Below are 19388 nucleotides of genomic sequence, written 5' to 3'. Positions count from 1 at the left end.
AACTTAAATTGTTGGGAGGAGGACTGGCCCCGGCTAATAAACCTATATTGCATCTTTTTTATTGGTCAATGTGGGACTATGATACACCTAGGTGCCTACAATGTGATGTCATAAAAGAAATGTTACAAGTCTTAGCAACGTAGCATATAATATAAGAAAATATACATGAGACTTCAAATTCTCATCAATTATGGAACATATTTTTGACAAAGACCTTGCTCAGGGTATGGGAGACAACATGGAGCATGCCAACAATGTCTTCATGACATGACTCTCATATCAGGCTTCCTTAGCAAGGCCCAGCATGTCCTGCCTAATCCAGTAGCTTGCAGTATTCTTCTCTTTTCACATAAATCATCCTTAGAGTACATAATTTTATGTTCCATCAGACCTTCCTTTCTACCATAATAAAACAAGCTAACAACCACCTTTGTTTATCAACTTAAATCAGTAAATTGGCAAAGGTTTGATAGTAAATATAAACCCAAGGCACTCATATTCTATGTTTGATAGTAAACAAATTATGCATTTATATTTCAAGTATTGTGTTGAAAGATATATAGGCGTTCGGAGAAGGCTCCCGGAAAATATGGCTATACAAAAGCTGCCCCAATCAACTTACCTCAGCTGGCATGGAATGTATAAGCAGATTAGGAACAACATAGAACAAGTATTCTGGAACTATAGTTTTTTCATGGAAACATTGTTAAAAGACACTTTATCGTTATATTGCACTAGTCCAAAACCAAGTGTTCATTTTGTTTTGTCATGACACATGAAGGTTCGTGAAAAGGTTGCATCGTTGCCATCTAATCTATGTTGCAGCACCCAACTTCAAAAATTCCACCACATGCAAGAGGTTTCACCGACATTTGATGTTGAACAGGTCTTGCAGATATAACTTCAACAACCCGTTCCTCTGCAGTACTTAAATGACCACTCACTAAAGCTTGACATGGGAAGCATTGTTGAACGTATGTCCAAAATGCCCTTTTCTCCTAGCCATTCATATTTGTATAGGCTTGATGTAGTTTTTCCTGATCTAGGTTATCTTATTCAGAAGTCTAAATTTTTCTGCAGAACTTTGTTTGGTTCCTGTGAATGCATTCCAATGCTTGTGGTGCACATCCAATGCATCGTGTAGAGGCTGTATGTTGTGAGATCGAGATAATGGACCAAATTCTGGAAATTGTTGCTGGAAGATTGGTTCCATAATGCATAAAAAAATGAGAGAGCGATTGGTGATATCCAACTGGGTTTTGCTAATCTGTCAGTATTGGAATGATAATTTCATGGTAATATTGAGGGGCTAATTTTCCTGATATAAGTGATATCATGGAATTTAAGGGTCTCTCTGAACACCTGCAGAAGTTATCTGCTTGATAAAGCCCATGTAAAGTTGAAGTTTATGTAGAAGGAGCATGAAAGAGAGTAAAAAAAATAGCAGCTAGGCAGATTTTCTGATACACAAAGCTTCCCAATCTTGAATATTTCCTTCCCACTGATACAGCTGCAAACAATCCAAGCTGCTGACATGCAGCTCAAGATTGGCTTGACAATGACTCATTCAGGCTTGGCTCGGTAAGAAAACAAGCCCAGCTCAAACAGTTTCGACAGCTTAAACACAATCCACTTGCAAAAAGAAAGGGAAGCTCAGCATACCTAGATAAAAGCTTGGCTCAAAGCTAATGCAAGCCAAGCTTGAGCTCATGCTTGAGCATGAGCTGAGTTTGAGAAACCCATGTATATACCAAGACAGACATCCCCGCATGTTCTAAAGGCTAAAGGAAACTGCAAAGTTACGGGACCACAATTATCATAGTATGGAAGTGAACTGTGTCATGTTATCATCAATTCATCATCTTAATCCCTTAATTTTAAAGTACTGTGAATATCCACCAAGGAATGTTCGTTTACACTAACTGGCAAAATCCACTAGAAGTTGAATATATTAAAACATGGAACACCCACCTACAAATTTTAAATATTTTTTTTCAAAGGCCCACCACTTTTCCCTGTGCATCCTGTGTAATACCATTTATTTCTTACTCTATCCCACTAAATTCATATTTGATATTTTCACTTAAGTTATTTTTGCTCATAAATATCTTCTGAAACTTTTCTGAATTAAAATAAATACTCATATTTGATATTTTTACGTAAGTTATTTTTGTTCATAAATATCTTATGTAACTCATCTGAATTAAAATTTGGTTGTGAAAATGCCAAATAATCAGAAACCCAATCTGACATAATGTTACCAGGTCAACCAAAGAACCACACTTTTAAAATCAAAATAACAAAACTAAAAAGATGCAAACAAAATTATGCCAATAACGGAATCTTTCAAATTATAACTTGCAAAATAGAAAGCGAAAAACAGGTATCTATGAAACGTTACAAGCAGCATAATACCTCCATTTGTTAAGTCAGTTTCCATGTTATCATCACTAGAGCTGTCATCCACAAGAAAGTTCTCAACAGCATCTTCCCGTCTCAAGGAATCCCTATGTTCTTTGGCCATTTGCAAGAGACCAGGATGGTTCCATATCTACACATTAAAGCATGCATTCCATTCATGGTCAGCGACAATGTAGTCTAACAGACATATTGATCAAACTCTAGGCACACTCTAACAATATGGTCCTTAGCTACGATTATACCTGAGCCAGCGCCTGATAACCAGCAAAGAAGCAACTCCGCCTAATTGTTTTCTCAGAAGAAACTTTGTCACTAGCAAACCCATGCACATCTAAAAATTTTTTGTACAACTTCCTCTGCAATGGAGAAAGCTTAACAGTGATGACATAAACAGTTTTGGGAGGGAGGTCATTCTTCACCACATTCATGTCCATCCTCTGGACAAATCCTTTAAGTTGTTCGTATAAAATATGTGATCTTTGGTTCATAGTCTTTACATCATCCAAAGTAGAATTTGTATGCTGCCCATTTTCTATGGGGTTTTGGAACCTGCATGCAGATGGTGATTAGAGGTCGAAAGCAGGTATCTGTTGATGAATATCACACTATATTGACATCAAATGCAGCAAGAGATAATGAAGGTTTTACCGGTTTCGAAATTCCTGACTACTTCCCAGATATCCTTCCCTTACAAAATCAACCATCTGCAATGAAACAAGTCGTGACTAGGCCAAAACATAAAAAATGTGGTTTTGCCTATTACAAAAGACAAAAAAATGAACAAGAAAGAAGACAAAATGAGAAGCTTCTTACGCAATAATACTCCATCAAATTGTTCTGCAAGGGTGATCCAGTTAATGCTATTCTTCTTTGTGTCTTTACTTGTTTCAAAGCGTGGGTGATATCAGCTCTCGTATTCTTGATCATATGGGCCTCATCACAAACTAGTATATCAGGTCCATACTGAAAATAGAATCAGGACCATCACAAATTGTGAAACTATTTAGATAAGGAATGCCAGAAAACATAGTGAGAATAATAGACAGGAAAAAACTATTGGAAGAGATTTTTCCAACATTAAATTACTAAACTAATATCTTGCTGAACTTGTTGACTGATGCAGTTGAAGTCGAATGTAATTTAGTTTACTGGCAATTTAAATGATTTAACACTTTGAAGAGATCTTTAACTAACAAAGTTTTGAACCATCCATTATAACTCAATGGCCACATTGGAAACAGGGATACCACCAACAGAATGCTTGCACTTTTGTATTTTACATGTCAAGAAATAATAGAAGTTTGTAATTTTTTTGACCATTTATTGGGTCTGCTAACGTTTTGGTGCTTTTGAATCAATTTTTAGCTGCTTTAGAGTGCAACTGCAGGAAATTATTAAAATGGATCAAATCAAATAGCAGTTGCCGGTTGTCAAAGCTACTACACATCTTATGTAGCAGAAACAATCACTTTGGTTTATGAATAAATGTTCAGATCTAAAAATGTAGTGATTGCTGACATTACACGTGTTTTCATGCTAATTGATGGTACCACCTTGAAACTTTGACTCATAGGCTAGGAATATGATTCATGAGTACATGGCAATGAGATATTGCAAATTGGTTTAACAAGTATGAAAACTGCCACTTTCTTTTGACTCAACACTTTACCTTTAAGAACGGGTAATCCATTATAGTACATCTAAACATTACTGCCTCTGCGATCTTGAATAGAGATAGTCTTTTATAAGAAATCGGTATGGTAATCCATTGAACAGTTCTTCGTATAAAATGCTTTGCAACAAATTGGACCTAGAATTTAAATGGAACATATATGTGACCAAGAGAATAATTTGTTCTCTTGGAGAATCGTTAGTTCAAATAAACACTTGAAATTCTGATTTAGCACAACTTATAGTTAGAATTTCAAATTGTGGCTATCTGGCTTACTGGTCCAGAACCACATTAACAATCAAGACATGTAACAATGAAAATAATGGAAGGAACCCACTAGAGCATAAAAGAAACAATTATAGAAGTTTGATGACTCACATGCAATGCATTGCAAATTTCACTGGCCATGTGCCTATCCTTCACATGCCTTCCAAGTGACAAGTTTCGGAAAGCAGCATAGCCTATTAGAAGAACTCCACCTTTGATTCTCCATTTTGAAAGCAAATAGGCTCTTTTCTCCCTGAGTTTAGGGGAAGCAAACAAAAAGAAAATGCCATCACAGCCAATGTGAGAAACTGAAGGAATCTGCAAATTAAGATAATAGTATGCATTGGTTGAAGATTAACCATTCGCTACAAAAGCATGTGCCAAAGAGTAAAATATGGACAATCATGCACTCAACAAGTTAGGCAGGTTCAGGAAACAATCAACCTGCTTCTTGATAACAGAAGGGCGAAGGCATACTATTTGTTTTGCATTGGATGCCCGCCTCAAATTAACAGCACAAACATTTGCATCAAGAAATATGTCATTAAAATTGTAAAATTTGTGGTCTAAGCAGTTGCAATGAAAACTCTGATATACAAAGCACTTCACATCCGAATATAGATTTGAAGTAGCACTTCTCAGCTTCTTAGTAATCCCCCCCCCCCTGCGCTTTTTTCTCACTAAAGCTTAAAGAGATCTTTACAAGCACTATCGCAATAAAAGAAAAACTAATCCTAAAAGATTACTGGGTAGCCAACTCGAAATCAACCAACTAAAACTTAGAAGTGTGTTACCTAGAAATCCTTAATAAAAGGACGCTCAAACATCATTTGACAGTCACTAGAACTTGTCACCAAATTGCCAATGAAGAAACAAGCAGTCAAAACCAAAATCTTGCATTCCAAGCAAACATTCATTTCAAGGCTAAATGACCCCATATCTTGGAATAGAAAATAAACAATAAAAGCAGGTAAAAGAAAATTTGAGTGTTCTTGAAAAGGGGTTAAGAATGCAAACAAGATTTTTTTAAAAAAAAAATATTTCGGACCAAGGTTCGCCATCTCGGTACCGGACCCCGTACTGGTGCTACACTAGCACAGTATCGGTATGGTACGGTATGAACTTTTCTTTGTATATCGAATGTCGATACGCCATCCGTATCGGGTACCAGTACTGAATCGGTACGGTATGGTATGCTCCGTACCATTCAATTCTGGCCGGTACGACATACTATGTTTCGGACCCTTAAATGAACATAACAAAATCACCAAGACAAAGCCTCCTCAAAAGTGATATTAAAACTACATATCTACCCTTAAACGTTAATTCAAAATGTTCTAGTGCAGCAATCTAGTCTCTCTGAGAAATTATCAAATAACATGTTCATGGGTTGGACCGGGCCAGGTTTTTCAAAAGGTTAGCACAGTTTACTTAGGCCAGAGCCCGGCCTGACAAAGGGTCACCTCGCAAAACCAAGCCTGGTCCTTACTCAAGCTTGGAGCTTCGGGTCGAGCCTCGATCTTCATGACCATTTTTTTATTTTTTAAAAAGTATTACAAGATACATCAAACATTAAGTCCACATATCAATAAGTCTCAACAACCTACAAAATGCCAAGTCTATTATTGAAGCATTAAAATACATCAAACATTAAAATACTTAGAAATGTGCTCAACAGCCTACAAATATTCCCAACAACCTACAAATGCCTATTGTCCCATTAAGTCTACATATCAATAATTGTCAATTATGCCTACAAATACAACAAACATGAACAAATAACACACAAAAAAAAAAAAATTGAGCCAAGTCAGGCTTTAATCCCCAAGCCCGAGTCCAACTTGTTTATCAAACGGCCCTATTTTCTAGACTCGACCCAACTCGCCGAGCTTAAAGCCTTTGGCCCAAGCTTGCCCAAAAGGCTTTGAGCTTGAGCAAGCCGAGTAGGCCGCCAGGCCTATGAACAAGTCTATTATTGGAGCATGCCCACAGACATCAAACAAAATTCCAGGTTAAACAAAACCACCAATGCCAAGAAGAAAAATAAAGACGGACAAAGAGGAGCAACTTTACCAATTAAGAGGAGAGTTTGGAATCTCGGGTGTTGAAGGCATGAAATATGAGATGGGAAAGAAGCATAACCTAGGTCTTCATTTGGTTCCGAAAAGCCTATCACAAAATGATTGGACAAGGTTTGTATCCCAACACTTAAGGAAGCTTTAAAGGGAGGAGACATAGCAAATATAGAAGATAAGTAGAAAGAGAATGAGACACAAAAGTAATTAAGCAACTGCATGAGATCTTTCAACAGAATGAGCTTTAGACATTCAATCTAATGTCAGAAGCAACACATCAATTCGATCCATGTTTGAGGTCCTTGCTATAAACTCAATGGATCATTGCTCAAGAAGTTTCTCAAAGCGCATAGAGATTCATTAGCATCAAATGGATGCTCGATTATTGTGGATGCATGGAAGAGTAGAGGCAAGGTGTTCGATGAATCATCTAGTGAATTGTGAACATAGGGCTTCAATTTTAAGATCAATTGACTCCACTTAGAGGTACATGACTGTCCATATATATTTAGAATGGTGGATATTTGCATTGCTGAGAACAGAGAGAAAAATGTAGTTCAAATTGTTTCTGACAAGGCAGTCAGCGTGGCATGAGAATTTTGAACTGCAGAGTCCTAAAATATTCTGGACATCATATGCAGCCCAATGTTTAAATCTCATATTCAAGGAAATTCCAAATATCCGCCACGTGAGGAAAATAACTCATACAAAACAATAATTGTAAATAAATAAATAGTTGCTAATGTTATTGTAAGAATCAAAATTGAGTTTTGTTGGTGTCCTAATCGTCAGATCAATTCAAGAACATTTTCATTATTTTGGTTTCATGGTTCTGGTCATGTCTTGTTTGGAACAGATTTTGGGTCATTTTGGTCCCTTTGTCCTATTTATAATGCTAGCTTCATTGTGGAGGGTTTCTCAGAAAACCCGGGTGGTTCTCTGCGAGGTTAGGTAAGAAGTTTAACTTTTGAGGCGAAAAGTTTCCCCAAGAAGCTTAAAAGGGTTCTTAGGGATCTCTCAAGGGGACCCCATTTTTCTATTCTTCTATCTCTACAGCTGTTAGTATCTTAGCAACACTTCCAAGAATTGTAAGTTCGGGTTTTAAAGAATCGATCTAAGGGTGGCAATGGGTTAGGAAAAACCATCAATCCAAAACCAACTCGTTTAATAAATGGGCCAAATATCAAAATTTGAACCCAATCTAGGTGATTTGACCAACATACATGGCCTGGTAACGAAACAAATTGATAAGGTCAAGTATGTTCTGACATATTCCCTCAATCCATTTCATTCTTCCCTCTCATCTCTCTTGCTCTAAAATCCCTTCTCCCAAAACATAATCCTAGAATTTTAAGCTATAGCATACCTCAAGCAAATGCTGACCTTAGAGAGGATCTATTCCTTGCTCTAGACATTGGACCTGTAGGAAAGATGGTGCACCTAGAGGAGTCGGCAGCAACAGGAGGATGGTCGGGGGTATTTGAGACAAAAAACCATTAGTAGCGATAATAAGGTCGCGGTGGGTGGCCGTCTCGAATATCTACTAATTTGGCATGGTAGCAACTATTGAAGGTTGGGATCTCGAGACCTGGTGTTTGGAGGGATGCGGGCAGTGGTGAAGTAGTGCGACTCATATAAGAGGTTCGGAGCGAGATCTGCCAAATCGGTACTAGGGCTCGTACCAGCCGGTGAACAGTTCGTTAAGGTATGAGTCTGTATCATGCCGCTTGGGATCATACCAAAATATAAAGAGGGAGGTGGAGAGGGAGCAAAGAGAGGAAAAGAGAGATAGAGGAAGAGATGGAGAGGGGGAGCTTACAGGTGAAGGCGGGCAAGCCACAAGGTGAAGACAGCGAGCCTTCCGACAACAATGATCTCCATTCAAGAGGGAGCCTTCCAACTGTACCTCAAGGCATCAAGTGCCACCAGAAGGAGCCTTTCGAGAAGAGATAGCGACAAGAAATTCTAAGGTTTCGCTCCAATTCTCCTAGACTTTGAGATTTAGGAGAGGGAGAGATGGCATGGAGAGAGAGGGGGGAGGCTTGCCGGTGACGGCTAGCGTCGAAGAGGGGGGGAGCAAGCGGTGTTCGGCAACGAAGCAACAAGAGGGCCTCGAAGGCTCTCAAGCCATCGAATGTTGGTAGGGGTGGGGTAACCCGCTGAACTGTTCCAACCTGGTGTCGATTTGATTCGGTCCGGTATGGGCCGAAACCACACATATTGGGTTCGTTTGGCGATCATTGATTTGGGGGCTTGAGGTGGGGGGGGGGGGGGGGGACAAGAAATAGAAGGTGGGAGTTTGGGAGGGAGGCAAGGGTTTACGAGGGACAAGAGATAGAAGGTGAGAGTTTGGGAGGGATGGGAGAGAGGTTAGATGATAGCTCGACTTATACAAAGGTTGCCCCAAACCATCTTTATCCCTAAACAAGTAAATGTGTCAATTGTTGAATGAACCTATATATTAAATACTAGCCAGGTTATACGGGTCAGGACCCTCGATCTGAATCCGGCCATTTTAATAAGAAGTAAAAAGGGTCAACCAATTTACAACTTGAACATGTATATGCAAAGTTAAACACATTTATCCAAGGTTGATTGAGTGTTAAGTTAGCAAGTTAGGCTATGGATGCAACTCCTATGTTATCACAAGAAACCAGCATTCTACGGCTTCTTACTTTTCTTTTATGAGCCCTGAACCTCCAATTTTCATGTACTTTTGTGGATCTTAGAAACACCTGATCTTGTAGTCTAATGTTGATATTAGTTGTGACCACTAGTGGAAATGTTGACTTCTTTGCTATTTCGAACTTGTTTAATATCTACATTACGCTATTGTTTGTGAAAGGGCCTTTGCTTATGAATTGTTTAGTGGAGTATATTACAAGTGGAATCAGTTTATTTTATGTTACCAGTTTCCATCAACAATTAACAAGGCAAGGTTTGTCGCTATCTTTTTGAATAGGCATGCTATCACTTTTAGCTCGTTGACTAATGTTGGATAGCCACTAGACCACAAGAGCATAAGAAGGCAGGAAATGGGTCAACCTTCTAAGTTCTAACATTATCTCAAGTGGTTGATGAGAGACTTCCAACAAATACTCCAAGTTTACAAAAGAAAAATTTCCAAGATGTTAGCACCTCAAGGATATATAGATGTATAATATATAATTTATATCACCAGGTATAAAATGCATCTATATAATTTATATAGTTGTACAAAATATGTCTCCATCCGCATGGAAATTCTTCTTATCATATAGTTGTATAAAAAATGCCACCTCTTCAAGACTTAGTATACTTGCATACAAAATATTCATAAAAGATAAACAACAAATATGGTAAGGATTAAGCCGAACAAGGTTAAAAGTCCTAACTCCTAATTCTAGAAAAACTAACAGAGCAACCATTTCAAAAGTATCAAATACACAAGGTGACAAAGATACTCCTTTATATGAGGAAAAAGAAATCTAAGATCAGACCCAATGACCCGATTGAACGTGCTCATGAGTTGTGAGACACTGAAAATTAGCTAGCAGAGTAAATGCGCCGAATGAAGCAGATTACAAAAAATTTGACTGAAGTTAATCATGAAAAACTGCCTGAAGCATAAAATTTTACACATGCATAATGATTGCATGAACCACTTCTCTGAGATCACGATTGTCATGTTTATAATATAGCAAACAAAACATACTGTATGAACCTTTAATGGTATGGCTAATTAATCCATAATGCATGTACTTTCTATCTCTTCATCTTTCATAAGTCATAAACTTTAGCAAGTTATCCACTACAACTTTTGTCTAACCACTGCATACTTTCAAGATTGTCCCTATATAATTATAGTTCTTCAAAAAGATACTATGGGTTGATCATTGAATCCAGGAACATTTACATATCTTGTGTACTACTTTGCATTGTTACATGCATCTTGCCTCTAAAATTGCCACCAAAGTTACCATAGGATAAATTTCAAGGTTAACTAGAACTACAGATGTCATATGAAAGTTCAGTTTTATTTGTGAACAATAGAAAACCTCATTCTGTTACACTTGCACATGCGATTTACATTAAATTGTTGATGTTAGAATAACACATCTGCAAAACACCACCTTACATGGCCAAAAGCAAATGATGCATAGCATGGAAAAAGAGCCGAGGGAGAAAGGAAACAAGACAAAAATCTTGAACATGTATAGCCAGGCATAAAAATACCTGGACTATGAACTGGATTATCAATTCCTTTTCTTTATGGCTACCACTGCATCTAAAATCAATCGAAAGATGCTCTGACACAATGAATATATATCCAGATCTCACAAAACAAGTTGGATCACTATACTATCATAAGGAAAAAATGTACAACATGACTAACGTAGGATCACTATACTATCATAAGGATACTAGATGACTTAACTGAATGGTTAAAGATTCAGCCCTAAGCAATGCTAAGAGGACAAAAGAGAAGAAGAGGAAGAAAATAAGAGAAAGGTGGAAGAGGCACTCCACCAGGGTAAGCTGGTTAAACAGTCGTGCTCTTTCATTTCTTTAGAGCCACCACAGTTATTTGCAGTCAGAATAATGCCCTTTTAACATAGTCACCTACTAATAAGTGGTTGTGTGAAATATTATCGTTTCAAAACCAGTTAATTAACGCCAAACCCACTAAAAGTAAGATGTCATAATTTAGATTATTAGCACTCAAGAACAATGAGAATTACAATCAAGCATGACAAAACAATAAGTTTCCAGCAAGCCTTAAACAATTGTGCTTGTGTGTGCATGCATTTCTTTGCATCAGCATTACTGATTTTGAGGATTTTTAATATTGTACACTAGTATTTATGTCAAAAACAAATGTAAGTTTTATGAGTTTGATCACGGTAAACATCCTATTTCCTAAATAGGCAATGACAATTTAAAAGCAAACATGCATTATTAACAATAAAAGAAGAAACAGACTCGGAGAGAAATGGCTGTGTAAATTAGGTCATAAAATGTTTGACCGAAATTAAGAATACTACTCACATGCCACATGCAATGCACATGATTGATGTTAAATGGGCTAAAGGCAATTAGATTTTTCAGACATTAAAAAAAAAAAGACAAAAGTCTGATGGTCATGACAGTTCCAGCCTTCCAGGGCCCCCTCGGTTCAAATTATAATCTGCATGCAATGACGTTTTTTCACTTTTTCTCAGACTATATATTAATAAAAGCATTAATCTCAATTGGTTTGCATTTTTTTCTTGGATTTTTTTTGAAAATATAAGATAATAATGTTAACGTTTATTTGGAAAAAAAAATGTGCAAAGCTTTATAGTAGATCAGACACCAACCACCATCAATGACCAATAATTGTCTTCCTTTTTGGACTCCCTTTATGAGAAAAGATTTTTTTTCTTTTTGAATAGTAGATCAGACACCAACCACCATCAATGACCGATAGTTGTTCTTCCTTTTTGGACTATCTTTATGAGAAAACATTTTTTTATTATTATTTAGAGACTATAGAATGAATGATGATTGTTTAAGAGTTCTCTTTGTATTTAGTAAGAGATAAAGAAAACAAAGTAGGGGCAAACACAAAGCATCATCAGATAAAATTGCCAAAAAAAAAAAAAAAATTCAAGTATGCTAACAACTTTATCGGAATAGGACCTACTATTTGATGAAGAAAAAGTCGGATGGTCGTGAGTCGTGACAGTTCCAGGGCCCTCTCGGTTCAAATTATAATAGTAGCAGATTTATTTCAAATATGGATAGTTGTGCTTATACCATCCTGAAAATGATTTGTTTCTTTACCTTTTAGATCCTGAGCGATTCTGCTTGCAATGACGTTTTTTCACTTTTTCTCAGACTATATGTTAATAAAAGCATTAATCTCGATTGGTTTGCATTTTGTCCTGAATATTTTTTGAAAATATCAGATAATAATGTTAACATTTTTATTTGAAAAAAAAATGTGCAAAGCTTTATAGTAGATCGGACACCAACCACCATCAATGACCAATAGTTGTCTTCCTTTTTGGTCTCTCTTTATGAGAAAAGAATTTTTTTTCTTTTTGAATAGTAGATCAGACACCAACCACCATCGATGACCGATAGTTGTTCTTCCTTTTTGGACTCTCTTTATGAGAAAACATTTTTTTATTATTATTTAGAGACTATAGAATGAATGATGATTGTTCAAGAGTTCTCTTTATATTTAGTAAAAGATAAAGAAAACAAAGTAGGCGCAAACACAAAGCATCATCAGATAAAATGCCAAAAAACAATTAGTAAAATTCGAGTATGTTTACAACTTTATCAGAATAGGACCTACTATCTGATGAAGAAACGTCGAACCTGGTAACATCTTCCAACATGTACACACGAAGAGGCTTTCTTTCCACAGGTTTCCACTTCACAAACTCTTGCCGCCAGTTATGAAGTACATTAACAGGTGTAACTACAAGTGCAGTTTTTAATCCTAAATCAGCAGTTCTCATAGCAGTGTACAGAAAAGCAATGACCTGCAATGGCAGTTGAAAAACCTGTCTGAATATCATGATTGATTGACATATGGAACAACAGGAATTTCAACGCAAAAGAAATTAGTATGACAGCATAAGTAATTTCAAAATTAACATTCTGCATTTTGCATGGAAATCTTCTTCACTTGATAAAATATTGGCTAAATGTAAAGCAAGAAAGTTAAAAAGGCAATCCTTAACAGATTTTTTTCTTTATAAGACAATGTACCCAAAAGATTTTTAAGCTATGGTACTTCCCAGCCACTTCACCTGCTGTTACATTGTTGGATGTTAATACAAAGTCTCAAACCACAATCATAATTATAATGAGTCAAAAGCCATAACCAACCACTAACCCACCTAGTACATGTCAACTTTATGTATCCTACCAGTTGGAGTCAAATCCAAGTGCACCACTTCACCAATACAATGAAGCAAAACTGCAAAAGTCCCATCATTTGTGAAGGTAACAATTTACCATTCCTTTCATGAAACATCTGCCCATGGTTTCTTAGTCCTTAGGTTTAATTAAATCCTAATGAAGGTACCAACAAACAAAAAGTGGAAACTGGAAAAGATACATGAATCCAATTAAATGAAAATAAAGACTGAAAAACTTATTCAGGTAGCTAACTGCCATGCATATAAGATATATTAAGGGGCAGTTTGGATGCCCACATAGGTTATGCATATCCTTTTATAATTAAGGGAGTGAATGGAAGTTTCTTTCTTGATTAGGGAAACTTGCAGCTCTCAAACCCCTAAAACCAAGAAGGGACAAGGTAAATCAGCTTTCCAATGGAACACATTATCTCCAAAATTATTTGACTGTGAGAGCAACCAATTTGATCATTATCTCTCATCTCTCTGAGACAGCAATGACCCCCAATCATAAACTATCAGCACATAACAAATGCTCATATCCAAACAACCCCTAAAAGTATTGAGCTATCCAAACATAATAACTAATATCAATATTCATCTGAATATGTAAGGATTTAATTACTCTTTTAATTATGAAACACAACATGGTTCTCCAAGTTGAGGCGCTCCCATGTTGTTTGCATGCAAGATTTGATAAAGCATCCCCACAAAAGTCATAAGTCATCATGTAAGGCATCTGAACTATAAACACTAAAAGAGCTGGTGATGAGATTACTACAAAAAAAAAAGGAATCCACAAATACCCATATCCATGCATCACAGCATAATACTGCACCAAATGCTGAATAGCAAATACATGTACTACACAATGATAATATATATTTAATATTCTAAAGTTGAAAATCCATTTTAATTATCGATTAGCTGTACTCTCAACATCAACAGGAACAGATTTACAACTACAGTTAAACAAAAGAAACAAACATTGAAAAAATGAAATACTGCAAGACTGCAAGCGCAAACAAGCAACAAGCTAAAAAAACAAACCTGAAAAGTTTTCCCAAGGCCCATGGTATGGGCTAATATGCACCCAAAACCTTTATCCCCAGATCTGACCTTTTTGACAGACTGTATAATATTCTCCCACATGAATCGTATTCCTGTAACCTGCAGCAGTCGTTTAAAATTATCATCTACAAAGAGAAAATCGGATGACTATGTGAAGCACAAAAAGCAGGTATGACAACAAAAACAACATTACAATATAAGCAACCAAGGTTTAAGCAATATCAACCAAGGGTAGGTAATGCATGCAGCGTATCGAGGATCATGCCAAGACAGGGTATTGATTGCCATGCTTACCTACACCCCAAAAACCCTTGGAATGGCCTTTTTTAGCCTTCAAGCACTACCTTTTGGTTTCTTATCATATTTTCTTATCTAAATGTATGTTTTTATAAGAAAAAAGGTGGGAGTATCGAGTTACATGCCAAAGTCAAGGTTCTCTACATGTGCTAAAGCCATTAACATGCATATATATCATAAAGCATCACACAACTTGCAACCTAAAATACAAGGTATATGTAGCAAGTGAAATGTAAATAAACAAACTCAGAATGTAGGTATAATATATTTTACAATAGTAGCACCTGCAACCTAAGATCACTCAAATGATCGCTACTATCATGAATGATCACATTCTAGCCCTGCTCACTTCTCCATATTTTTCTAGTTTTCAGTTTTTCACAATTTTTATAGCATAGCGTGAAGTGCAAATTCATCGCATGCTATTCCTTAGATCATTCATCTTTTACTTTTGGTGCATTAATTTATCTTCCCCGCTTTCGGTGTTTAGACAATAAACAATATCTACTTCTTTTAATCAACTAAAAATAGATAAGAAAAAATAAACATTTTACATAATATGCCCCACCTGTCCCAGAAAATAGTGTAATCAAATGCACCAACTTTTGATGTTGTTTGCTTTGAAATGACAAGGAGAAACTCTGGAGAAGCCGAAATTATCTTCAGTTGTTTGCTTTGAGAAGGCTAAGGTCTAGAAAGGTGGATAACAGGCCATTTGATCCAAGTTCACCACAGCTGCCTTAAAGGTCGTCTCCTTAGCGAAGTAGCAAGGGCAGAAGAGGACAAAGGTAGGGGTAGATGCTGCTGCCAAAAGCAACTTAGCGTCATGGAGGGGAATTGCAGAAAAGAGGAAGTTGTTGATACCAAGAGGAGAAGAGGAGCAAAGGGTTGGAATGGAGGTGTCCATTTGGAAAATTAGGGTTTTGCTTCAATTACTTAGAGATTAGGAGCTAATCTTGACCATCCATCAAAAAAATGATGGATGGCCGGGATTGTATTATAAAAATACATATATTTGACCATATAAGCATATATCGATAAGTTCAAGTTCTAGGCCAGGCTTAGTTGAGCCAGGGGTTGCCTAAATTAGGGCTACAATACCTTTGGGCCTTAACATTATGGCAATCTACTAGTAGAGCTATGGAGGACCATCATGGTGAGGGTGGTGGTCCACCAAGAGATGATACGGGCAGGAGAACCATTAGACTTGAGGTTGTGGTCCATCAAGAGACAACAAGGGAGGACCAGAGGAAGGCTGCTAAAGTGGCGATGGATAACCACCATGGGACTTGGCAGGGAGAACCAGAAAGGGGAGGTGGTGGTGGTCATGTTCTACCACAAGACGTAGCAAGAGAGGGAAGACCTCAGAGTGGTGGAGGTCAACCAAGAGGCATGGTGAGAGAAGAGAGAAGGGGAATGTAGGAGACAGGAGCATCCCATTCCCAATCTCCTTTAGGTTACGGATTTAAGGAATTATAGGTGGGAATCAATTATTAAAATCTCATATACTATATAGTATATACATTAAATGATAGCTATAACTAACTTATTCAGTGTAAAAATTGGTTTGGCTTGGGCTGGGCAATAAGTGCTTTCTATGCACCTGAAGATGACTGAAATGCCGGTCGAGGTCTAACATTTGAGCTTAACCTGACCCTATGGCTTGAAATTCCTAATGTAGGCATGCCTAAATTCAATCCAAGTGGGTCATCCCAAGACAGGCCACTTTTGGCTAGGCCTAATATGCACACAACTGATTTAGTGAAGTATCCACACTTCTCGCTTCAATCTAGGTGCACTTGGTTTTATGTATTATGGGCAAGTTGCTACTGGCTTTTTAATCTGTATTAGGCTAATATTTGCTTGTCACATAAGTTCCATGTCTGCCTATGATCAATGGGTTTGTTCCAGTCATCTAACACACACAAATACTCACCTTAATTTATTTAATACACACAAGAGGATAACTTAAATATCATGACTGTACACTAATCATGTGTTTCCTCTTCTTTCTTTGTTTCTTCTTGTTTCTTTATTTTTTCTGCATCATTTTATTTTCAGTCCTCGCATGCATATTTCTTGTTCTCTCTCTCGTTTCCCCCTTCATTTCTTATTATTTATTCCCTCCAAGGATTTCTTTTTGTAAGTCACAGCCAAACATCAGAAGCTAACTGCTGTATCCACACAACTTGGAGCAACTTGAGAATGATTTGTCAAAATATGATGTAATTGAAGTGTAATTTAGCAACTGCTTTAGGCTTAACATGGATGTAAAATGTGCATTCTATGCAGGCTTTTTAGCAATTTCACCACATTTAGTGTACACAAAAATATTTTGTTAGCATCTGAGATGATTTCTGCTGATCTTTATAGTCCTTAAGCTTATACAATTCTTAATTTTAATTCACATATAACTGTTATGGAAGTCCAGTTTTTTCACAATTACAATTGTGGGAGTGTTGGTCATAGTCTATAGGTACAAATTTGAATGAAGAAACAATTCGCAATGCTTAAACATCTATAAAACTTATGTCACTAAACACTTAAACATCTATAAAACTTATGTTACTAAAAAATACTAGAGATTTGCAGTACACATTATAATGGGATGAAAGCTGTTTATGGACAGATAAATTTACTAATCTACATAGAATCAGTCAGTTCTTATGTACCAATTTTCAAAACTGCACTACCGTTCATTTCAAAGCTAAACCTAATCACTTCGTTATGGAATTCTCAGTACCATTAATTGGACAAACACTTGTGAGCATAGATGTATTACAAGAATTATATTCTCTATATCTTAACCTCATGGACCTTGGATCTGAATTATCCCCTTATTTCCTTCTTATAGTAGGAATTGTTTAATGAACTAAATTCAGAGTGCAAATTTTTGTCATGACTTTCAGAATGATCACATCCATGTGATTAATTCATTGCATACATAAATTTTTGCATGTATTAATGAGATTTAATCTTTCTGGTATGCAAGAGCAAGATTTAAACTGGTAAGTTAGTTTTAACTCATTACAAGGAAACCTAGATTGTTCTAATACTGGTCTGATGGCTATGCTGGACACCTGAGTAACCACAACAAAGTTTCGGTTGGTTCTTTTTTAAATAATCACAAATATATTAACAAAGGAATTACCATAGGTTCAGAGAATCTAAAATGGAGCATATGTAAAGACTCTAAGATGCTTAATTGTAAGCTTAAATCCTAATTAGTGGAATTACCAATGGTTCAAAGATGCTGGCAATCTAGTGGAAGCAATCATTAGTCATTAATCTTAACTCATCCACCATGTCAGTGTTCAGAGCTTGATTTTACTTGTACAAGCTTTGTGCAGCTTGCACTTTCATTTGTCAAGATGAAGTTTTCATGCTCTTTCACTTTTCTGGTGGGCATCACCCATAATTTTTTGTAGTCAGTGATTGCCAGAATGCAATCACTGAGTTTCACATGTTGCCTTGCTTTTGATCATTCCAAGAGCTATCCTTAGTTCTTACCATACTCAAAATTGTCGATAAGTTATAAAATTTTAGTTGTGTACAATGTGTGAAACACCGAAAGGTTTGGTGCATACCACTTGATATGTACCACATTCAGGCTTCCTTGTAATACAGAAGCTTGATTCAAATGAAAACCATCCAAAACATCCCCCAACCGCTCGAATTGAGGCCTAATTGGACGATACAAGGGCTGATATATCTCCTGAAGTGTGTTGAAGGATGATTCTCCTATGCTTTCAACCATTTGAAGATGGAAATGAGAGAATAGAAAAGGAATAAGTTGCTATAAGGCTTTACATATCAGATCCACCAGTCTATAACCATTTTTCAAACTAGAAATTCATTCTACCTAGGTACTTGTCTGGCCTATATTTCTTTAATCAGTAACCCGAACAACTAATTCTCCATTAGAATAAACCTCATCTAATCTTGCACTGATGCACTAATTAACAAATTAACGTGAAAGCAAGTCCAAAATTGACAAATTTCAGGGTTTTGAGTCGACCAGCAAAACCAAAATCCAACTTTGAGTAAATTCAAAAATAAATTGGTGCATGTTCAGGATAATTTGATGACATTGTCAAGAAGGGGCAAGCACAAAAATACCATCAAAATAACTTTATTAAGACTATCAACTTGCACAAAAAATAAATTTTCTTGAAAGTTAATTGTAAAGATAAAAATATTAATTTCTATAAAAAGTGTAGCATGTTTGACCAGTGACATGTCTATGCTACAAAAATTTGCTTCAACATCAGTGTGATTCAGGCATGCACAGGTTCCAACCAAGTGCATGAACTTAACATAAATTTCAAATTCACCTGAAGAAAAACCTCCATGCATGTTGATTTTTTTATATGATGTATACATGGGGCGAATATACAAAACTCACAATTCAAAATAATTTCAAAAATTATCTTAATTTTGAAACACATTTTTGATTAATTATTTCTAAAATATTTAAAAATTTAATGTGCTAAAAAGTATAGGATTAGTCTTAGATAATATGTCTCAAATCCTGTCACCCTCCCCTTTGGCCCCCACCATCCTTGCAGCATTCATCCTCAGTTTCTCACAAATATCTTAAAAGCTTTGCCCTTCCGAAAACATCTCATCCATGTTCCAACATCTTCACCCTTTTGTTAGGCCCACTAAGCCATATCAGCCTCAAGCCAA

The 19388-nt window shown here is 36.5% G+C and overlaps 1 protein-coding gene across 6 annotated transcripts in view; it reads right to left on the bottom strand.

Moving 5' to 3' along the window:
- Positions 1 to 19388, bottom strand: part of LOC103720147 (protein CHROMATIN REMODELING 20) — a 50745-nt gene that overhangs the window by 5437 nt on the left and 25920 nt on the right. For all 6 annotated transcript variants that reach the window (XR_005510659.1, XM_008809723.4, XM_008809725.4 and 3 more), the window contains 7 exons: positions 14382 to 14501; positions 12784 to 12950; positions 4472 to 4613; positions 3235 to 3384; positions 3070 to 3125; positions 2664 to 2970; positions 2416 to 2551 (listed from right to left, as the gene is read on the bottom strand). Coding sequence is in view for 5 of the 6 variants with exons in the window: in XM_008809723.4 (XP_008807945.1) it covers positions 2416 to 2551; positions 2664 to 2970; positions 3070 to 3125; positions 3235 to 3384; positions 4472 to 4613; positions 12784 to 12950; positions 14382 to 14501 (1078 nt within the window). In the remaining variant the exon portion in view is untranslated. The remainder of the gene's footprint in view (positions 1 to 2415; positions 2552 to 2663; positions 2971 to 3069; positions 3126 to 3234; positions 3385 to 4471; positions 4614 to 12783; positions 12951 to 14381; positions 14502 to 19388) is intronic.

The sequence above is a fragment of the Phoenix dactylifera genome, chromosome 2 (genome assembly GCF_009389715.1).
Source record: "Phoenix dactylifera cultivar Barhee BC4 chromosome 2, palm_55x_up_171113_PBpolish2nd_filt_p, whole genome shotgun sequence".
NCBI classification, from domain to species: domain Eukaryota; kingdom Viridiplantae; phylum Streptophyta; class Magnoliopsida; order Arecales; family Arecaceae; genus Phoenix; species Phoenix dactylifera.
The sequence above is the reverse complement of the archived record's forward strand: the minus strand, read 5'-3'. Positions and strand labels throughout refer to the sequence as shown.